Source organism: Hemitrygon akajei, chromosome 23 (genome assembly GCF_048418815.1).
Source record: "Hemitrygon akajei chromosome 23, sHemAka1.3, whole genome shotgun sequence".
In the NCBI taxonomy this organism is placed as follows: Eukaryota; Metazoa; Chordata; class Chondrichthyes; order Myliobatiformes; family Dasyatidae; genus Hemitrygon; species Hemitrygon akajei.
In genome coordinates, this window is record NC_133146.1 from 3,843,990 (window position 1) to 3,866,121 (window position 22,132).

General features: G+C 40.8%; 1 protein-coding gene across 1 annotated transcript in view; it reads left to right on the forward strand.

The window, feature by feature from the left end:
- Positions 1 to 12,945, forward strand: part of cusr (Copper-only SOD repeat protein) — a 119,977-nt gene extending 107,032 nt beyond the window's left edge. The window contains exon 10 of the mRNA XM_073026863.1: positions 8,144 to 12,945. Within this exon, the coding sequence (XP_072882964.1) occupies positions 8,144 to 8,247 (104 nt within the window). The 3' untranslated portion in view covers positions 8,248 to 12,945. The remainder of the gene's footprint in view (positions 1 to 8,143) is intronic.
- The last annotated feature ends 9,187 nt before the right edge of the window (positions 12,946 to 22,132 follow it).

Below are 22,132 nucleotides of genomic sequence, written 5' to 3' on the forward strand. Positions count from 1 at the left end.
TCTTCAATATGCTGCAGAAGCTAGGATGATTGAACTTAAACTAACATTTGATAGGTTAATGATCTCCTCATAAAGGATCCTCTTTAAAAGAGTAACCATAACATGATGGAATTTTATATCAACTTTGAGGCTAATGCACTTGTGTCTGAAACGATGGTCATAAATTTAAAAATCAATTTGGCTAAGTTGGGAAATAAGGTTTAAAAGTACAGTAGTAGGTGTGCAGTGGCAGAAATTTAAATACAATTTTAATTATTTTAAATAAATATTCATACCACTAAGGAATTGAAAGTCTTCACAGAAGCTGACTAATGAGAGAAACTAGTGGTGGTATAAGACTGGACTGAATAAAAGACATGTAATTGTGGAAGACCTAAGGATTGGAAACACTGAGATATCGGCAAAGGCTGATTTAAAAAAAACAAAAGGAAGAAAATCAAAAATAAGACTATATAAGAAGAAGAGTATATGATTTTGCCCCTTGTGTACTCTAGCATTTGATCTAATTTTATTTTACCTGGGTAGTCCCTTCCTGTATTAACTCTATATCTAATAATTCCCTTAATATCTAATTATCTCTCAATGATTACCTTTAATGACTGAGTTTTCACAGGCCCCTGAGTAAAGAGTTACAAGCAATCAGTATCACTAAGTGAATAAATTTCTTCTTTTCTGTCCAGAAGGGCCAATCTCTAGCTTTGAGATTATGAACCCTGGTTCAAATACCCCAGGCAGTGGAAACAAATCTCCTCATCCAACCTGTAAATCCTCTTAAGTATTTTGCATGCCTCAATATCACAAGGTGTTCTCCTACTTAGTCTCCCCTCATAGGATAAATGACATGGCAGGAATCAATTTGGTGAACTTTCATTACACGCACTCTTATCCTACTCCCACGGTCGGGAGACAAGACTTGTACAGTCTAAACTTTGCACCAAATAACTGAAGCAAGATGTCTCTACTAACATACTCAAACCCTCCTGCAATAAAGTTCAAAATAAGTTTATTATCAAAGTACATACATATTGCATATACAACCCTGAGATTTATTTATTTGTGGGCATTCACAGTAGATACAAAGAAACACAATAGAATCAATGAAAATCTACGCCTAAAGATGGATAAAAAAAATCAATATGCAAAAAATGACAAATTGTGATTATACAAAAATAGTAATTAATTACTAAATATTATTGAGAACATGAGTTGTAGAGTCCTTGAAATTGTTATTTGCTTCCCTAATTGCCTGCTGCTCCTATTAAACGGAAATGGAAGAAGCAAGAAAGTAGCAAATGTAAGCTTTCATGAGCAAAATGCTGAAGGAACTCAGTAGGTCAGGCAACATCTATGGAAATGAATAAAGAGTCAATGTTTCAGGCTAAGACCCTTCTTCAGGACTGAACTGGAATAGGGAAGAGGCCAGAATAAAAAGGTGGAGGAGTGGAAGGAGAACAAGCTAGAAGCTGATAGATGAAACCAAATGGGTGGAAAAGGTAAAGGGCTGGAGAAGAAGGAATCTTGTAGGAGAGAAGAATGAACCATAGGAGAAAGGGAAGGAGGAGAGGACCCAAGGGGAAGTGATTGTCAAGTGAGAAGAGGTAAAAGGCCAGAATGGGGAATGGAAGAAGAGGGGATGGGGTGGAGTTTTTTTTACTGGAAGGAGAAATCAATATTTATGTGATCAGGTTGGAGGTTACCCAGATGGAATATAAGGTGTTGCTCCTCCACCCTGAAGGTGGCTTCGCTTTGGCGCAATTTATGACAGAACTCACCAAATGTAGAGGAGGGTGCAAAGGATAGAATAGCCCACCCCAGCAAATTCGCAGGTCAAGTGTTGCCTCACCTTGAAGGACTGTTTGGGGCCCTGAATGGAGGTGAAGGAGGAGGTGTACAGGCAGGTGCAGCAATGTGGCCACTCACAGATGTAAGCTTTGCTTCTTTAAAAAATAATGGAGAAAATAATGGAGAAGAAGAAAATGACAGACATTAAGGAAAGAATTGCATCTGTGAAATCGAAAGCAATGCTAACAATAGTAGGAAATAAAGGGAGGGGCAAAATGGAGAGAAAGCATTAGAACCATTATTAATCTTAAGAAAATGGAAACTAACCTTAAAAAGACTTGTATACTTCAGAATGAAGAAGCAACAGTACACTTAAAAATTAGAACATGATGAGACGGTGAATATGGTTTTAAAATGGGCAAATCAACTTTGGCATATTTTAGTTGTGAAAATTAACAGGATAAATAAAGGAGAGCCAGTGTATATGGTGCAATTGTTGTTTGAAAGTTCTTTAGGTTTACAAAGTTACTGTACAAGATAAGGACTTGTGATATTAATAATAATATATTGGCATTGCTGGGGGATTGGTTACCTGATTGGAAACAGAGAAGCATTTGTTTTCATGTTAGTAAGCAAAAACCACAGAGATGCCACAGGCACCAGTGGCACAGACTCAGCTATTTGCCGTTTACATTAATCTAAGATGATCTGACTAAGTGTACTGTATCCATCGTTGCTGACAACATGGAGATATCTGGGAAAATATGTGGTGAGGACACAAATATTTGTAAACCATTAAATGACAGTGGTTATCGTGAGTGTAAAATTGTAGGTTTTGGTTAGTTGAATGAAAAAAAGACATTATTAATTAAATGATGGAGATAAATAAGTATTCGTAGAGATCTGGGTTTCTTTGTGAAAGGAACAGAAAAATAATATATATTTTTATATATATAACAGATATATCAAGTAACTAGGAAGGCACATAGAATTTGAGCCTTAACTTCAAGGGAGATAGAATTCAAAAGCAGGAAAATCATACTGCAACTTTATAGGATTATGATAAGACCACAGCTGGAGAACAGAAAAGAAGTCATGTTTTTTTTTAAATTCTAAGGGGGCTTAATAGAGTGGATGCTGAGAGGTGGAGAGGTAGTGATAGTGGGTGCTAGAATCTAGAAAAAGAGGGCATTCTCTCAGTCACTTAACACTGAAGTGAGAAGACATTTCTTCATTCAAAATCTTTGGAATTCTCCACTTTCGAATCCTGAAGCACGTTCACAGTTGTAGAAGAGACTGTTAGGCTACATGAGGATCTAACATCAGCAACCTGATCAGCCGCTATCTTATTGATTATTAATAGGCAGCTTAGGGGCCATGCTGCATACTAATGTACCAATGTGAAATCAATTTACCCACGAGATGAGTGTTATATCTGAGCTCTCCAAATGAGTGATGCTTTAGTGAATTACTAAATCACGTTGGGAGTCAGCTTGAGCTTCTCTTAATGCCAATTGGATGGTGATGAATCAACATATAGGAGGGAGATTGAAAATCTGGCTGAGTGGTGCCATAACTATAAATCAGTGTCAGCAAGCTGATTATTGACTTCAGGAGAAGGAAACCAGCGATCTGTGAGCCAGTCCTCATTGGAGGATCAGAGGTGGAGAGGGTCAGCAACTGTAGATTCCTTAGTGTTATTATTTTGGAAGATCTGTCCTGGGCCCAGCAACAATGAAGAAAGCACAGCAGCACCTGTATTTCCTTAGAAGTTTGCGAAGATCCAGCATGACATCTAAACCTTTAGCAAACTTCTGTGGATGTGTAGTGGAGAATATATTGACTGGCTGCATCACAGCCTGGTGTGGAAATGCCAATACCCATGAATGGATAATCATTCAAAGATAGTGGATTCAGCCCAGTACATCATGGGTAAAGCCTTTCCAACCATTGAGCACATCTACATGAAATGCTGTTTGATCGAGGAATGACTGCACAGGATGTTAGCGAGGTAGACCAGTGGGAACAGTATAAAAGGAGATAATTTTTTTCTTTGGCGGTTTGATAGAGGAATGACTGCACGGGCATGTGGACGTCAGCGAGTTAGACCAGCGGGAATAGTTTAAAAAGGAGACAGATTTATAGAGCAGGCATTGGAGTAGAAGTAGACCAAGTGGGAGGGCTTTGGCTCAACGGAGCTTCAGCGATAACTGATCGAGGCAAGGTTGGTTACCTGTGAAGAATAGAAAAAGGAAGTATGTCTCCGATGCTGATGTTCTGTACTGGGTGTCAGATGTGGGAAGTCCGGGCCCGGAAGGTCACATCTGCACCAGGTGCATCAAGCTGCAGTTCCTTAGGGACTGGGTTAGGGAAATGGAGCTGCAATTCGGTGACCTTTGTCTGGTCAGGGAAAGTAAGTAGGTGATAGAGAGGAACTATAGGCAAGTAGTCACACTGTGGCCTCGGGAGACAGGTAAGAGGGTAACAGTCAGAAAAGGGAGGGCAAGGGTCAGATACTAGAGTACCCCTGTGGCTGTCCTCCTTAACAATAAGTACTCCTGTTTGAGTACTGTTGGGGGGGGGGGGGGTCGCTGTCTAGGGGCAGCAACAGCAGCCGCGCCTGTGGCACAAAGTCTGTCCTTGTTGCTCAGAAGGGTAGGGAAAGGAAGAAGGCAGCAGTAATAGGGGACTCTATAGTTAGGGGGTCAGACAGGTGATCTGTGGATGCAGGAAAGAAACACGGATGGTGTTTGCCTCCCAGCAGCCAGGGTCTGGGATGTTTCTGATTACGTGCACGATGTCCTGAAGTGGGAAGGTGAACAGCCAGAGGTCGTGGTACCAACAACATAGGCAGGAAAAGGGAGGAAGTCCTGAAGAAAGACTAGGGAGTTAGGAAAGAGGTTGAGAAGCAAGACCTCGAGATTACTACCTGTGCCACGTGACAGTGAGTATAGGAATAGAGTGAGGTGGAGGATAAATGCGTGGCTAAGTTATTGGAACAGGGGGCAGTGATTCAGATTTTTGGATCATTGGGACCTCTTTTGGGGCAGGTGTGACCTGTACAAAAAGGACGGGGTTGCACTTGAATCTGAGGGGGACCAATATCCTGGCGGGGAGGGTTGCTAAGGCTGTCAAATCAAGTACAGCTCTGGCTGATTGGGAGACAGATTCTGGAAAGCTGTAATAATAACAGGGTTGTCATGGTAGGAGATTTTAATTTCCCAAACATTGATTGGCATCTCCCTAGAGCAAGGGGATTAGATGGGGTGGAGTTTGTTAGGTGTGTTCAGGAAGGTTTCTTGACACTATATGTAGATAAGCCTACAAGAGGAGAGGCCGTGCTTGATCTGGTATTGGGAAATGAACATGGTCAGGTGTCAGATCTCTCAGTGGGAGAGCATTTTGGAGATAATGATCACAATTCCATCTCCTTTACCATAGCATTGGAGAGAGATAGGAACAGACAAGTTAGGAAAGCATTTAATTGGTGTAAGAGGAAATATGAAGCTATCAGACAGGAACTTGGAAGCATAAATTGGGAACAGATGTTCTCAGGGAAATGTACAGCAGAAATGTGGCTAATGTGGCATACTGCATAGGTACATTCCAATGAGATAGGGATAGGATAGTAGGGTACAGGAACCGTGGTGTACAAAGGCTGTTGAAAATCTAGTCAAGAGGAAAAGAAAAGATTACCAAAAACTAGGTAATGATAGAGATCTAGAAGATTATAAGGCTAGCAGGAAGGAGCTTAATGAAATTAGAGAGCCAGATGGAGCCATGAGAAGGCCTTGGCGAGCAGGATTAAGAAAAACCCCAAGGCATTCTACAAGGACGTGAAGAGCAAGAGGATAAGACGTGAGAGAATAGGACCAATCAAGAATGACAGTGGAAAAGTGTGTATGGAACTGGAGGAGATAGCAGAGGTATTTAATGAATACTTTGCTTCAGTATTCACTACAGAAAAGGATCTTGGCAATTGTAGGGATGACTTACAGTGGATTGAAAAGCTTAAGCAAATAGACATTAAGAAAGAGGATGTGCTGGAGCTCTTGGAAAGCATCAAGTTGGATGAGTCTCTGGGACCGGATGAGAGGTACCCCAGGCTACTGTGGGAGATGAGGGAGGAGATTGCTGATTCTATGGCGATGATCTTTGCATCATCAATGGGGATGGGAGAGGTTCCGGAGCAATGAATGGTTGAAGATGTTGTTCCCTTATTCAAGAAAGGGAGTAGAGCTAGCCCAGGAAATTATAGACCAGGAGGTCTTACTTCAGTGGTTGGTAAGTTGATAGAGAAGATCCTGAGAGGCAGGATTTATGAGCATTTGGAAAGGCATAATATGGTTAAGAATAGTCAGCATAGTTTTGTCAAAGTCAGGTCGTGCCTTATGAGCCTGATTGAATTTTTTGAGGATGTGATTAAACACATTGATGAAAGTAGAGCAGTGGATGTAGTGTATATGCATTTCAGCAAGGTATTTGATAAGGTACCCCATGCAAGGCTTATTGAGAAAGTAAGGAGGCATGGGATTAAGGGGACTTTGCTTTGTGGATCCAGAATTGGCTTGTTCACATAAGGCAAAGAGTGGTTGTAGACATGTCATATCCTGTATGGAGTTCAGTCACCAGTGGTGTGCCTCAGAGATCTGTTGTAGGACCCCTTCTCTTTGTGATTTTTATAAATGACCTGGATGAGGAAGTGGAAGGATGGGTTAGTAAGTTTGCTGATGACACAAAGTTTGGAGGCGTTGTGGATAGTGTGGAGGGCTGTCAGAGGTTACGGTGGGACATCAATAGGATGCAAAACTGGGCTGAGAAGTGGCAGATGGAGTTCAACCCAGATAAGTGTGAGGTGGTTCATTTTGGTAGGTCAAATATGATGGCAGAATATAGTATTAATGGTAAGACTCTTGGCAGTGTGGAGGATCAGAGAGATCTTGGGGTCCGAGTCCATAGGACACTCAAAGTGCTGCACAGGTTGACTGTGTGGCTAAGAAGGCATACGGTGCATTGGATTGAGTTTAAGAACCGAGAGGTAATGTTACAGCTATTTAGGACCCTGGTCAGACCCTACTTAGAGTACTGTACTCAGTTCTGGTCACCTCACTACAGGAAGGATGTAGAAACCATAGAAAGGGTGAAAAGGAGATTTACAAGGATGTTGCCTGGATTTGGGAGCATGCCCTTTAGAATAGGTTGAGTGAACTCTGCCTTTTCTCCTTGGAGTGGTGGAGGATGAGAGGTGAGTTGATGAGAGGCATTGATCGTGTGGATAGTCAGAGGCACTTTCCCAGGTCGGAAATGACTAACATGAAAGGGCACAGTTTTAAGGTACTTGGAAGTGGGTACAGAGAAAATGTCAGGGGTAAGTTTTTATGCAGAGAATGGTGAGTGTGTGGAATGGACTGCTGGTAACGGTGGTGGAGGCAGATACGATAGGATCTTTTAAGAGACTCCTGGATAGGTACATGGAGTTTAGAAACAAAGAGGGCTATGGGCAACCCTAGGTAATTTCTAAAGGAAGTACATGTTCGGCAGAGCATTGTGGTCTGAAAGGCCTGTATTGTGCTGTAGGTTTTCTATGTTTCTAAAACAGAATCCATCATCAGTGACTCCCACCACCCAGGATATGTTCTCCTCTCGCTGCTGCCATCAGGAAGGTGGTACAGAAGTTTCCGGACTCTCACCACCAGGTTCAGGAACAGTTATTACCCCTCAACCATCAGGCTCTTGAACCAAAAGGAATAACTCCATTCAGTTTCACTTGCCCTATCACTTGTTCCCACAACCTATGGACTCACTTTCAAGAACTCGTCATCTCATATTCTCAATATTTACTTCTTATTTATTATTATTATTATTATTATTATTATTATTTCTTTGTTTTTATTGCAGTTTGTTGTCTTTTGCACTCTGGTTGAATGCCCAAGGTGGGCAGTCTTTCATTGATTCTATTATGTTATTATTCTATAGATTTATTCAGTATGCCCACAAGACAATGAATCTTAGGCTTGTATATGGTGACATATATGTACCTCAATAATAAATTTACTTTGAATTTTGACTTGGAACTAAATAGCCATTTAGAAATCTGTTGATTCATTGCCTGCTTTCAAGTGGTAACGTGTTCTAAGTTCCTGTCATACAGCCAAGTTGATGCAAGTTCTGCGAACATGGTGGACATGCTATGTTGGTGCCAGCATGTGTAGTAATACTTGTTGGCTGCCCCCCTAGGTTGGGTTGGTTGTTCAGTGTATGTTTCAATGTGCATGTGATAAAGTGAATCTGAATCCATTAATTTTCTCTAATATTGTTGATAACTCAAAGGAATAATTGTAATCTCTGTTTTTTTTAACAGATTCTAGTGGTTCAACTCCAAGCCTGTTCCTGAATGCCAGGCAGTTTGTATTCTGGATACTGTCTCTGATGTTGCAGTTCATTCTCTACTCTGCATTTGAATAGATACATTGAAAATAATGTCAGCCATTTGCTTCAGAATCTCCAACTGGACTAAAAGAAAATTGTGTAATACGTTTAAATAAATCCAGGGGTTTTACTTTTCTGATTTTCTTAGATGGCACCAGATGGTCCATTCTTAGATTTGCACTTTATTTTTCTATGAATCAATACATATTGCCTTAAAATTAGGATCTTTCAAATGATGACATATGAATACTTTACTTCCTGCTATTTAAAAGAAGTAGGATAATGGTCCCATTAAAACAAGAAAGGAGTACGATGAGGTAGAATTTTGTTCTGGGTCACATGTGCCAAACACAGCACAGCTGCAACTGAGAGTTTGCATGCCATTTCTGTTCCATTAAGTGAGTACAACTAAACTCCTACAGTGAAGCACAACATACAGTTGCTACTCTAGTTTAGCCTGTGTGGCCAAGGTCAAATTTCTATACTGAGTCACTCATGGGGTGGCACTGTAATGTGGTAGTTAGCACAACGTTTTACAGTACAGGCAACTCAGGTTCAATTCAATAAGGAGTTTATATGTTCTCCCTATGAACACGTGTGTTTCCCCGAGTGTTCCGGTTTCCTCCTCAGTCCAAAGATGTTCCGGTTGGTAGGTCAATTGGTCATTGTAAATTGTCCCGTGATAAGGATAGAGTTAAATCAGGGGATTGCTGGGCAGTGTCGCTCAAAGGGGCAGAAGGGCTGTATGAATACATAAATAAAAATAGGCACTTGTACATTAATGTTCCAAGAGTATAATCTTAAGGCATCAAAGGTCTAAGGTGTCAAAAATAATGAACTCAAAGGTATGTATCTTGGTAAATATTTTACAAAAATGATATATAAAATAGGTACTTGAATAAAATTCAAGAGCAAATTCAAATTGTTCGAAGTACATTTTTATCAAAGTATGTATCCATTATATAACCTTAAAATTTGTCTCCTAACAGGCAGAAATTGTGCATTATATAACTCAAATTACATTATCAAAATTAGTATATTTACATCCCAACCCATGCTGGTAGAAATAGTAGTATGTGGTCAAGGCAATAATGATGCAAGGTGAGTTTAAACTGCAAGATAAAGTTGCACTGTAATTCATGCTGGCATATGAATCTTATATAGAGCATGATTTAACAATATACTCTCTACCCAATTTGGATAAATACAGAAATTACAGCCTTCATCTGGAGATTAGGTAGTTTACTTAACACTTCATTACAATTTATTAAAATAAACTTTGAATATGGCTCTAATGATTTCCTCAATTTAAAGTTCATTCTGTTTTACATTATGTGAAAGATTAAAAGCAGAATTTTCAAATTGTACTTTTCAAGCTCTTTGGACATCTCAAAGTGATTTAGAGCCAATTAAATACTATAGAAGCATAATCACAAATGTAATGTGGACAGAACTATTCTGTTACTGACACTCATCACAATGACATTCTCACTGAGATTGCTTGTTGGATAATAGAAATGGCAGTATTCAGTCCACTCTGCCCTGCTGGTATCAAGGAGGGCCAGCAGTAACCTGCTCTAGTTCTTCCTGTTCTTATCTTCCTTTGTGTCTATTTGCCCTTATTTTGTTGTCTCCATTTCTGCTTCAATAACTACCTATGACAAAGCACGCCAGCATTGGAGATCTGACTCGGGTTCATACCTTTAATTAATATACTTATTTGATTCACCCTTTGCACTCGCCAACCGAAAATCGTGACCCTTGCCCACAATCCAACTCCCCCACTGATGCCTGACTTGTGCAGCCCCGACACAGACTGACTCTTTCACTGCCTGATTCAACTGCTATCAGTGCCCCCCATCACTGATGTATTTCCAGCCCCACCACCAATGCACAGTAGCCAGCTCTTGCGCTAGTACACCCACAAAGCCTCTCATCAACCTATTTACATACAGGCATAGCTTGTGAAGGAAAGACTCTGAGTTATTGAAATTGTTAGCAATGAGCACTCAAGTTATATATTCTGAGAAAGCAACACACAAAATGCAGGAGGAACTCAGCAGGGCAGGCAGCATATAAGGAAAAGAATAAACAGTCGAAGTTTCAGGCCAACACCCTTCACCAGTCCTGATGAAGGGTCTTGGCCTGAGACGCTGATGGTTACTCTTTTCCATAGATGCTACCTGGCCTGCTGAGATCCTCCGGCATTTTGTGTGTGTTGCTTGGATTTCCAACCATCTGCAGATTCTCCTGTGTTTGTGATACTAAGGCAGTATGTCTAAATTTATCACTTCTCTACTTTCAACAGAGCTGTAACTTGCATATCACTTGGATCTTTGAGAAATCTCTATTTCCAAATGACTTATTTACTGGACAGTTTAGTTCCTGTGCTCACCACTTTCTGACTTCCTTGAGTATTTTGGGACAATTTGACTTTTGGCCTACTTGAATAATAATGTCCTGAAAGTGTCCACATGCTCTTCAGTTAATCAGTCACTCCCAGCATATTTCTTTCAAGCTGCTTTCAGTTTTGAGTGGCCTTCATCTTTGTTCCATCATGATTATGATTTTATTTTTGAAATTTTTAGAAGTACATTTTATTTATACTGATTGCTCTATTTCAATAACTCTATCGATCTCTCTTTGTTAAGACCAATATTATCTTTAACTGCAAATATTTAGCAGTTAATCAATGCTGTCAGGAAATCTGTTTATCTGCCATTGCTTTCACACGCCTATCCTGTTCATGCCAAATTTTGTATCAGTAAACAAAAATATTTCCCGGGGTAACTTGTATCGGAAATAAGTCCAGCCTGGAGTGACCACAAGCCATGAAAGAACTGGATATAGTATGAGGCAGCCATTGATCCCAGGGAATCATGGGTTTGCGTCTCTGGTGGACTGTGTCCTCTCCAGGGCACAAGCCTGGGTGGGAAGAACCGGTTCCCCCTCTCCACGTCACTGATGTAGTCCAAGGGAAGGGCAAGCGCTGGTACAGCTTGGCACCAGTGTCATCACAAAGGTTGCCAGAGCGAAGTTGTAAACAACATCAAACTGCCTTAGGGACCCCGCCTCCAGTTTTCTTCCTCGGGGTTTACTTCCAAAGTCTTTCCCATGGGTGGGTATGGCTGCAAGGCAGCAGGGGTTTCTTCTCCTAGGAGGGTTTCCATCCAAGGATGATGAGCCCCACCTGCTCAAAGCAACTGGTTCTGATGTGCCAGTATCCAGCTTTTCCCCTTCTCTTGTCAGTGGAAACAGTTCCGCCAGGCCTAGTAGCTAAGCCACACATGAAGGCCAAGAGTTGGACTTGGGTGTCAGAGGCTGTTAGAGATGTGCACCATTTGGAGCACTTTATAGGCAGTGGGAGCTTATCCCCACTATAACCCCGGCTATGACAACCTTAGGGACCAATTGGATATAACACCTGATAAATTCAAGTTACTCTGATAGATTTCTGTGCATATTTACCAAACTACCTTCGAGTTCATTGTAGATTGATCATTATTGTCTTAATATTTTCCTTCTAATTAAATTTGTCACATAAACATAAACACATGTTACTGTTGATAATTGATAAAGTACTATCCAATGCCACTTAGTTGGTGATCAGATTGTGTGTGTACAGTCTTGGAATTTTGTTTAGTGTAGATTAAAACATTACAGTTTTCATTCTTAGGAATTTAAAGCTGACTTAATTAGCCAGTTTGAATTAGTTTATCTATGTGTTGGTATGACTCTTTTCAAAGAGATAATGGAATATACTCTGTATTGTGATTATCTTTGTATTGGGTTATTTAGATGTCAAATGGCAAATTAATAGTTCAGGAACTTGGGGAGTAAATTCCATGAGTGGGTTAAAAGAAACAGAATTAAATGTGGGGATTCGACTGAATGAAGATTCATTTAAACTGTAATCCAATTGATGGAACTGTTATTATTATTGAAATTGAAGGAAATTGTGGGATGGGACAGTGTGAAGGTAATTGGCATCACTAGTTTACCATCCAAGGCTTGAAGTTGTAAAATACAATCAAAGAAAGGATAACAGATTTATAATTAGAACAGTAAAATGAAAAGTACTGAAAAAACTCTTTTAAACTGTTCTGTTTACATTAATTTTGGGTTGCTTTGTATTTTCTCAAATGTTTTGCTTGTTTAAATGCTGCCTGTTTTGCATTATAGAAGTGGTAAGTGCTTATAAAGTAATGGACAAGGAGAAAATTAATTTATCCTGATATCACGTATGTGAAAACAGTCACCTGAAAGACAATTTTGGTGTATGTTTTTCCTTTTTGAGCAGTTCTAGAAATCTTTAATTGTACTTTTTGTACCTGTTTTGATTTTTCGACTTTGATCAAGAAATGTTATTACAAAAACCATGATAAAAGTCATGATTACCCTTCCCCATTCTGTTTTTATCCTGGCTTATCCACTGTCTCCTTCAAGGGACATCAGCAACTTTATGAATGTGACTGGTCTTCACTCTTGATAGACGCTAAGGTAAACAAGTGGTTATGAACAAACATTTAACATACTTAGAATTCTATTCTTACTCGGGCAGAATACAGGACAGATTTAAAAAATAAGGTATACTGATTTATTTAATCTCTGTAATGCAGGAGACAGAGCTCATAGAGTAGGGTCCAAACAACTATGATCTAATTACTGTTCAGTCTGTCCTATGTGACTTAGCAATGTGCCAGGCCAAAATTAAACCAATTAAACAATGAGAAAGGTTGTCTGTCATTTTTTTAAACTGTGTTGCTCCTTGCTTACCAAATCAGAGGCTGTGTCTGAACTCGTCATTTGGCCCACAATGTTGTGAACCAGCTAAAAGGCAAACCAAAAACACCAAACATTAATCCCTCCTACCCACACAATGTCCATATCCTATCTTTCTCACAACCATGTGCCTATCTAAACATCTCTTAAAAATCTCTAATGTATTTGTCTCTACCATCATTTCAGTCATCCACCACTCTCTGAGTAAAAAAACTTACCCCTCACATCCCCTTTGAACATCTCCTCTCACCTTCAATGCACATTAGACATTAGACAATGCTATTAGACATTTCAACCCTGGGAAACAGATACTCCCTAACTATGCCCCTTATAATCTTATAAACCTCTATCAGATATCCTCTCAGCCTCTGCAACTCCAAATAAAACAACCCAAGTTCATCTAGCGCGTCATGATATCACAGGCCCTCTAAACCAGGCAGCATTTTGGTATACCTTTTCTGCATCCTCTCCAAAGCCTCAACATCCTTCCTATAGTGGGACAACCAGAACTGTATGCAATACTCCAGATGTGGCCTAACACGAGGAAACCTGAAGATGCTGGAAATTCAAGCAACACACACAAAATGCTGGTGGAACGCAGCAGGCCAGGCAGCATCTATAGGGAGAAGTGCTGTCGATGTTTCGGGCCGAGACCCTTCGTCAGGACTAACTGAAAGGAAAGATAGTAAGAGATTTGAAAGTAGGAGGGGGAGGGGAAATGCAAAATGATAGGAGAAGACTGGAGGTGGTGGGGTGAAGCTGAGAGCCAGAAAGGTGATTGGCAAAAGTGATACAGAGCTGGAGAAGGGAAAAGATCATGGGATGGGAGGCCTAGGGAGAAAGAAAAGGGGAGGGGAGCACCAGAGGGAGATGGAGAACAGGCAGAGTGATGGGCAGAGAGAGAAAAAAACAAACAACTAAATATCTCGGGGATGGGGTAAGAAGGGGACGAGGGGCATTAACGGAAGTTAGAGAAGTTAATGTTCATGCCATCAGGTTGGAGGCTATCCAGCCAATATATAAGGTGTTGTTCCTCCAACCTTAGTGTGGATTCATCTTGACAGTAGAGGAGGCCATGGATAGACATATCAGAATGGGAATGGGACGTGGAATTAAAATGTGTGACCACTGGGAAATCCTGCTTTCTCTAGCAGACAGAGCATAGGTGTACAGCAAAACGGTCTCCCAGTCTGCGTCAGGTCTCACCAATATATAAAAGGCCACACCGGGAGCACCGGACGCAGTATACAACACCAGCCGACTCACAGGTGAAGTGTCGCCTCACCTGGAAGGACAGTCTGAGGCCCTGAATGGTGGTGAGGGAGGAAGTGTAAGGGTAGGTGTAGCACCTGTTCCGCTTACAAGGATAAGTGCCAGGAGGGAGATCGGTGGGAAGGGATGGGGGGGACGAGTGGACAAGGGAGTCACGTAGGGAGCGATCCCTGAAAAAAGAGGGGGGGAGGGAAAGATCTGCTTGGTAGTTGGAGATATGGCCTAAACAGAGTTTTATAAATTTGCAACATAATCTCTTGACTCTTGACTTGCCAAAGCTTTTCCACATGGAAATAGCAGTACGGCTGCACAGCTTTACAGTGCCAGCTGTAAGATAGGGATTCGATTTCCACTGTTGTCTGTAAGAAATTTGTGTGCCCTCCCTATGACTGCCTGGTTTTCCTCCCACATTCCAAAGACATTAAAGTTAGGGTCTGTGAATTATGGGTATGTTATGTTGGCACTGGAAGTGTGGTGACACTTGTGGGCAGCCCAGCACAATCCCCATTGATTTGATTTAATGCAAACAACACATTTCACTGTTGGTTTGATATACATATGACAAGAATACTAATCTTTTATCTTTTCCTAAATAGAATGTACTGTATGCCTCAAATAGCAGCCTCAGCAATGTCCAGGATGCTCAACATCTTTAGCATCGTGCATCCTTACTGATTGGCATTCCATCCACCACCCCAAATATTCACGTCCTTCACGTTTAACGCAATGTACACTGTCTATTACATATGCTGCAGTTATTCACCAAGATCTCTTTACTGGCAGCATCGCTAGTTGCAACACCTCAGTTGACAAAGACAGTGAGACACTCTGTACACTCATTTCTCCAAGTTAAACACTGCACCAATTTGAAATAGATCACCTTTTCCTGCATTGTCTCAAATTCCAATTACATTCACTGCAAGACCTGCCACTATTCAAAAAGGCAGCTCACTATCTTAATAATTTGGTCAAATAATGCTAGCTTTGAAGGTGAAACCCACATTCTAATGAAATGCCACAACCAATTATTGACTTTTCAATAAAACCATAAGACAAAAATGCAGAAGTAGGCCATTTGGCCCATCAAGTCTATTCTGCCATTCTATAATGACTTCCATTGAGATGTGGTGCGCTCAAACTACAGGGTCAACCAAAGGTGTTATCATCTTTGTTAAACATTTTTTTTATGATTGCAAGACCCTGTTGGACATTAAGAACTTAAAGTACTACAGGTGTACTCCCTCAGTGAATTGTTCGTTGGCAGAGAAACTGAAGGAACCGTGATGTTACTTGCAACAGAGGGGTAACAGCCGGCAAAGGAGGTGTGCAGATAACAGTGTGTCCACTATCCTGTTGCAAGCCAGATTCATTAGTTTACAGTTGAACAGTGGTGGAGCTGCTATAAGTACTTGTTATTGTATATGTGCTTGATATCTTATATGTGTGCCTTGTCTGTGTTTGACTGTTGGTACTGTGTTTTGCACCTTGGCCCTGGAGGAATGCTGTTTCATTTGGCTGTATTCATGGGTGTTCATGTATGGTTAAATGACAATTAAACTTGAACTTTATTATCCCTCTCAACCCCATTCTCCTGCCTTCTCCCCATAAATTTTGACACCTTTACTAGTCAAGAATCTATCAACTTCCGCTTTAAATTTAACCAATGACTTGGCCTCCGCAGTCATCGGTGACAATGAATTCCATAGATTCACTACCATTTGGCCAAAGACATACCTCCTTATTTCTCCTCCAAAGGGATATTGTTGTCAAGAACTTGCAATAGAAAATTGGTAGTTGAGGTTTTATGTTAACCAATTTTTACTTCACTATAATCCTTTTAATATCATCACAATATTCTTTAGTAAGAATCTTAATCTGTAATGTTGATAAGCAAAATGGAGACATATCTACAATGCCCAAGAACACGTTTCTCACAAGTTGTGAATTTGTGAACTGATTGTGCTTTGTCATGTTATATAACTAGGCCAACACATTTGGTCATATAGAATTGGTATTGAACTGGAATTTAAAAAGTGTCTTTCATTTTTGGATACCAATCCCACCAAAATTAAGCTGATTCTAATACATAAATTTTGGTCTACACTTCAGTAACTAATTTGGAAATTTATCTTACTGAGCTAACTTTTATATGAGTCATAAATTGGATTTCAGGGGCCAAATATCAATCTGCTGGGTTGGGATACAGTTTTAGATTTCAAAGATTGGCACAGACCTGTGGATTGAATTTAGCTGTTACCATGTTGTACAAGAAGGTGAATTATTCCTGACAGAACATCAATGCCAGAGACCCTTGAATTTCAGAGTTTGCAATATCCATTTGCAATTACTTCCTCCATTTTTTTAGCAGCCGACTCCAGTTTTCTTGCTCAAGTTAAGGTAAGTCCTTTGAAATTCTGAAATCTTGGCTCTTAGCTGTGGATGTGCAGAGGTTCATTTAACACTTACATTTGGCAACTGTAAAAAGCTTACCACATTGTCTTGAGAAGGGGTTGGTGTGAGAACTTGAAACTACTTGTCCATTTTAAGTGTTTCTCTCTGGTTTTTAAATGTGCATATCCATCATACTGTATGCCTTTAAAGGGAGTAAAGAGCCAGAACAGCTGTGTATAGTTCTAGTCACAAAATAAAGTTTAGGCAACAGAATGACTGGTCTCTGTGTATTGCTTGAGCATGTGATTCTCAAACAAACAGAACTATTTTGCAAAGCATTTTTAAGAGACACTTCCTTAAATGTTTGGGAGTCAAAGTTCAAAATAAGTAATATTTATTATCAGAGTACATACATGTCACCACATACAACCCTGAGATTCTTATTCTGATGGGCCTACTCAGCAAATCTATAGAACAGTAACTGTAAACAGATCAATAAAAGAACAAGCGCATAGAAGACAACAAACTGTGAAAATGCAAAATGCAAAATAAATAAATAAGTAGCAATAATGAGAGTGTGAAATAACAAGATAAAGAGTCATTAAAGTGAGATCATTGGTTGTTGGTAGATCTCAATAGGTGAGTGTAGTTATCCTCTTTTGTTCAAGAGCCTGATGGTTGAGGGGTAGCAACTGTTATTGAATCTGGTAGTGTGACTCCTGAGGCTGCTGTACCACCTTCCTGATGGCGGCAGCAAGAAAAGCGCATGGCCTGGCTGGTGAAGATCTTTGATGATGAATGTAGTTTTACTACGACAGCATTTCATGTAGATGTGCTCAATGGTTGGGAGAGCTTTACCAGTGATGTACTGGGCCAAATCCACTACCTTTTGTGGATGTTCTCATACCAGGCTGTAACATAGTCACTCAATACACTTTCCACTACACATCTATAGATGTTTGTCAAGGTTTTTGATGACATGCCTAATTTTCACAGACTCCTAAGGCACTGTTGTACTTTCTTTGCAGTTATATTTATATGATGCCTCTCAGATAGGGGCAGATAGAAATTTAAAAGTTACTGACCCTCTCCACTTCTGATCCTCAGATGAGTACTAGCTCATGGACCTCTGGTTTCCCTCTCCAAGTCCACAGTTACTTGGTCCTGCTGACACTGAGTGAGAAGTTGTCATTAAGACACAACTCGGCCAAATATTCATTCTCCCTCCTGTAAGCTGATTCATCACCACCAAATCTTATAAAGATTCAGCATAAATCTTTATAACTCTTTCCCCTCAAATTCTCAAATCAGTTCCCCTGCGACCCAATTACTCTTTGTGAATAAGAAACAAAATAAAATAAATGTTCCAAGGCATTGACTTTGCCATTAAAGTGAATCAGACTGCATCAGTATAAAGTGTAGAAGCCTTGTGTGTTTATTATACGCATTATGGTAACTATTCAGATGAATGGGGGTGTGGCAAAAGAAAACACTAGAGTTTAACATAAACTGCTGGAGGAACTCAGTGGGCCAGGTAGCATCTGTAGAGGGAAATTTATGTATAAGTTCAAGATCTTTTGTCTGGGTCTGAAATGTTGACTGTCCATTTTCCTCTGGAGAATATGCCTGAATCCCTGAGTTCCTCTTGCAATGTGTTCTTTGCTCCATCTTCTGGCACCTGCAATTTGAGTCCAAATGCTTGTGGCACTTGAGTTCAGTTAATAATCTGGAAATTAATATAGAAAGCTTGTCGTTGATAAACATGACCACAAAGAGCAGATTATTAGACCTCTTTGAAATGTGACGAGCAATAAATGATAGCCTTGCAGGTAGATCTTTGAGCACTCAAAATTTTTAAAAAAAAGCATGCTTCTGCCTTTACTTATTATGGGCCATTTGTATTGGAGACTTACTGCTGTGACTATTCTGAAAAGTGGTCTACAGGCTGTCCATTGCCTTGAGAGCGTTCTTGAATGTCTGCACAAATCTCTCTGCCAAGCCATATGTGGATGGATGTTACAGGGCAGATGTAAAGTGCTTGATTCCATTGTTCTTCACAAAACTTTGGAATTCTTCAGAGACAAATTGTCATCCATCGTCTGTGCAGATTTGCTCTGGTATGCCATTCCTGGCGAACATGGTCCTCAGAACTGTAATGATCTTTTCCGATGTGGTTGTCTTCATTTTGATGACCTCTGGCCATTTGGAATGTGTATCGACAGCGATTAAAAAGACGGAGTCCATGAATGGTCCAGCAAAGTCGATGTGCACTCATTGCCATGGTGATTGGGGCCACTCCCATGGATGGAGAGGGGCTTGTGGTGGTGTGTTCTGGATCTTTTGACATCCAGAGCAGTTCTTGGTCACGTCCTCAATTTGTTTATCAATTCCTGGAAACCACACAGAGGCACGGGCAAGATTTTTCATCTTCACGGTACTCAGGTGTCCCTTGTGCAGTTCCTCCAGCACTCTGGTGCGTAGCTTAAGAGGAATCACAACTTGTGAACCACACATTAGTGTTCCCTGACACACTGACAACTGCTCCTTCCTTGCCGAAGAGGCTGGAAACAGTGAGTTACCACGCGGTGGCCATCCCTTTACCGTTATGTCATACACCTTTGACAACATAGGGTCATTTTGTGTTTTTCTTTCAATGAGGCTGTTTGTCACTGGTAATTGTTCAACTATTGTTGTGTGAAAGTCCTCTGCTGAATCCATTTGTGTAGTTACCTCGGAAGTCGGCAGTGGTAAACGTGACAACCCATCTGCATTGCTGTGTTGCTTGGTCCCCTTGTGTTCAATGGCATACCTGTGACCTCCTAAGAAAAGAGACCATCGCTGCAGCCTTTGTGCTGTCATCACTGGAACGCCTTTTCTTGGGTTGAAGATTGACTCAAGAGGCTGATGGTCAGTCAACAGAGTAAACTTTTGACCATACAGGTAGTGACTGAATTTCTTGACTCCCCACATGAGGCTTAGGGCCTCTCTGTCAATCTGTGCGTAGTTGTGTTCAGCTGAAGTTAGCGTTCATGAGGCAAAGGCTATTGGTCTTTCTGAGCCATCTGGAAACTTATGAGATAACACAGCTCCTATCCCATGGGGTGAGGCATCACAAGCCAGTTGGATTGGTAAGGAGGGGGTTAAAGTGCACGAGCAGCCTATCTGAAGTTATGAGTCTTTTAGTTTCTTGAAATGCTTTCTCACAGCTCTCAGTCCACTTCCATTGTGTCCCTATCTGTAATAGTGCATTTAGTAGGTTAGGACAGTGGATAGGTTAGGCAAGAACTTGTGGTAGTAGTTCACTAGTCCAAGATGTGCTCTCAGCTGAGACACATTTTCAGGTGGTGGTGCCTTAAGCACCGCTTCTATCTTGTCTTGAGATGTGTAAGCCATCCTTGTTGATCACATGCCCACAGTATGAGATTTCCTTTTTGAAAAACTCACATTTCTGTCGATTAGCTCTGAGTCCATATTCTCGTAACCTGGTAAGCACTTGTTTTAAGTTAGAAAGATGTTTGTCGTTATCTTTGCCAGTGACAATGATTTCATCCAGGAAACACTGAGCCCTGGGAATCTCCTGCAGAACCTGGTCCATTGTCCTTTGCCAGATTGCAGGAGCTGATGCTATCCCAAACACCAACCTGTGTGTATTTATTGTCAGATATTTCTTGGTTGCATCATCAATTTCCATTTGGAGATAAAACTGGGCCAAATTGATTTTTGTGAAATGTTCCCTTCCTGACAGGGAAGCAAAGATGTCCTCAATACGAGGTAGAGGATACTGTACTGTGCAGAGAACTGGGTTAACAGTCATTTTAAAGTCTCCACATATACGCACCTTGCTTGGTTTTCCTGGTTTTGTGCTGGAGGTTTTCTTCATCTCTGGAACAATAGGCATGGCACATTCACTCCCAATCCACCTTTGACAGGACCCCAGTCTGCTCCAGATTTTTCAGCACTGCCTCTACTGTAGGATGGATTGCATATGGCACTGGTCTGGCTTTGTGAAATTTTGGACATGTATTTTCCTCAATCTTTGCCTTCATGCCCTGAAGTGTTCCTGTTCCTTTCATGAACACTTCCTCAGAGTCAGCAAGTATTTGTGACAGTCTCTCAGATGTAGCCTTGCTGCCCACCTTTACTGACACACCTAGGGTCTTGATGGTGTGCCAATCCAACTGGATTTTCCTGAGCCATTCACGTCTCAGCAATGGTGTCCTCCATTTTTCAGTACATAGAGGTTCAGCTGCTGTGTTTTGTCTCTGTAGGTCACTGTCACTTTAATTTTACCTTTGGGACGCACTCTCTGTTCTGTGTAAGTCTTTATCAGTAGTTTAGTTCGTATCAGAGGTATGTGAGAAAACAGTTGTTTGTAGTCGTGTACAGAGATCACTGTTAAAGCTGAGCCTGTGTCCAACTCCATTTTCAGTCTCACGCCTGCCACTTGTGGAGTGATCCATTTTACTCTTCGATCATCTGTCTCTTTCATGCTGTGAAGTTGCAGACAAGACAATTCACTTTTGTCTGAGTCATTTTCATCAGAACTGCTTTCTTTCATTTTGTGCACATTGTTGTATTTTCCTTTCTGGGGTTTCTTGTTTCTCTGTATTTTGTTCTTTTTCTGCTGTTTACTAGCTGTGCATACTCTGCCAATGTGGCCCTGTTTGCCACAGTTTCTGCATTCTCTGTCTTTAAACCAAGTCCTCAGGGTCATGTGACATGTTCCCACAATGGTAACATTTCTTTAGTTCATTTCTGTTCAGTGATGTTTTATTTGTAGAATATTCTAGAGATTTATGTTGTATCTCTGAAGCACCCCATGCTGCTGTTTCCAATGATATTACAATGTTCAGTGCCTTCTCTAATGTAAGGTCTTTTAGTCCGTGAGCCAATAGGGTTGGTTGGTACCATCTGAGGGGAATTATGCTCATAGTGATTTTTGGCAAGGTATACATCTCTTGAGTTAAAAAAATATGTGATAGCATTGCACCAGTGGTAGCTTTTTGCTGGTCAGAAGTTCTATGGTACTTGTTTTCCCATTGCCTGCAGAAGCGCTTACAGTGTCACATCCTGTATATGCGTGCAACCTGATGAGATCCCTACAAACCTCTATGCCAACAGTGGCAGCAACCTTCCTGATGTCTACAAGCCTTGTATGGGTTCTAGTGCCAGACTTGTGAGAGCTGACACCTCCTCACTGTCTTGAGATGTGATTCTGCAACATTTGTCATTCACAGTTGCATACAGAATCTTCTCCTGTAGCTTTGCTCTGTACTCCGCCTTCCTTCATTCATGGACTATGAAGCTAATGAGACTATTTTTGTTACTGACTTTGGTCAGGAAGCTCCTCCACTGCCTCGCCATTTGTGTGCCTGTGATACCTTGCAACTCATGACCAGTCTCTTCACCCCGTAGAGATCTTTCACTATTCTTGATAGAGTTCTCCTTGTATGTGGCGAACACAACATCTAGGATG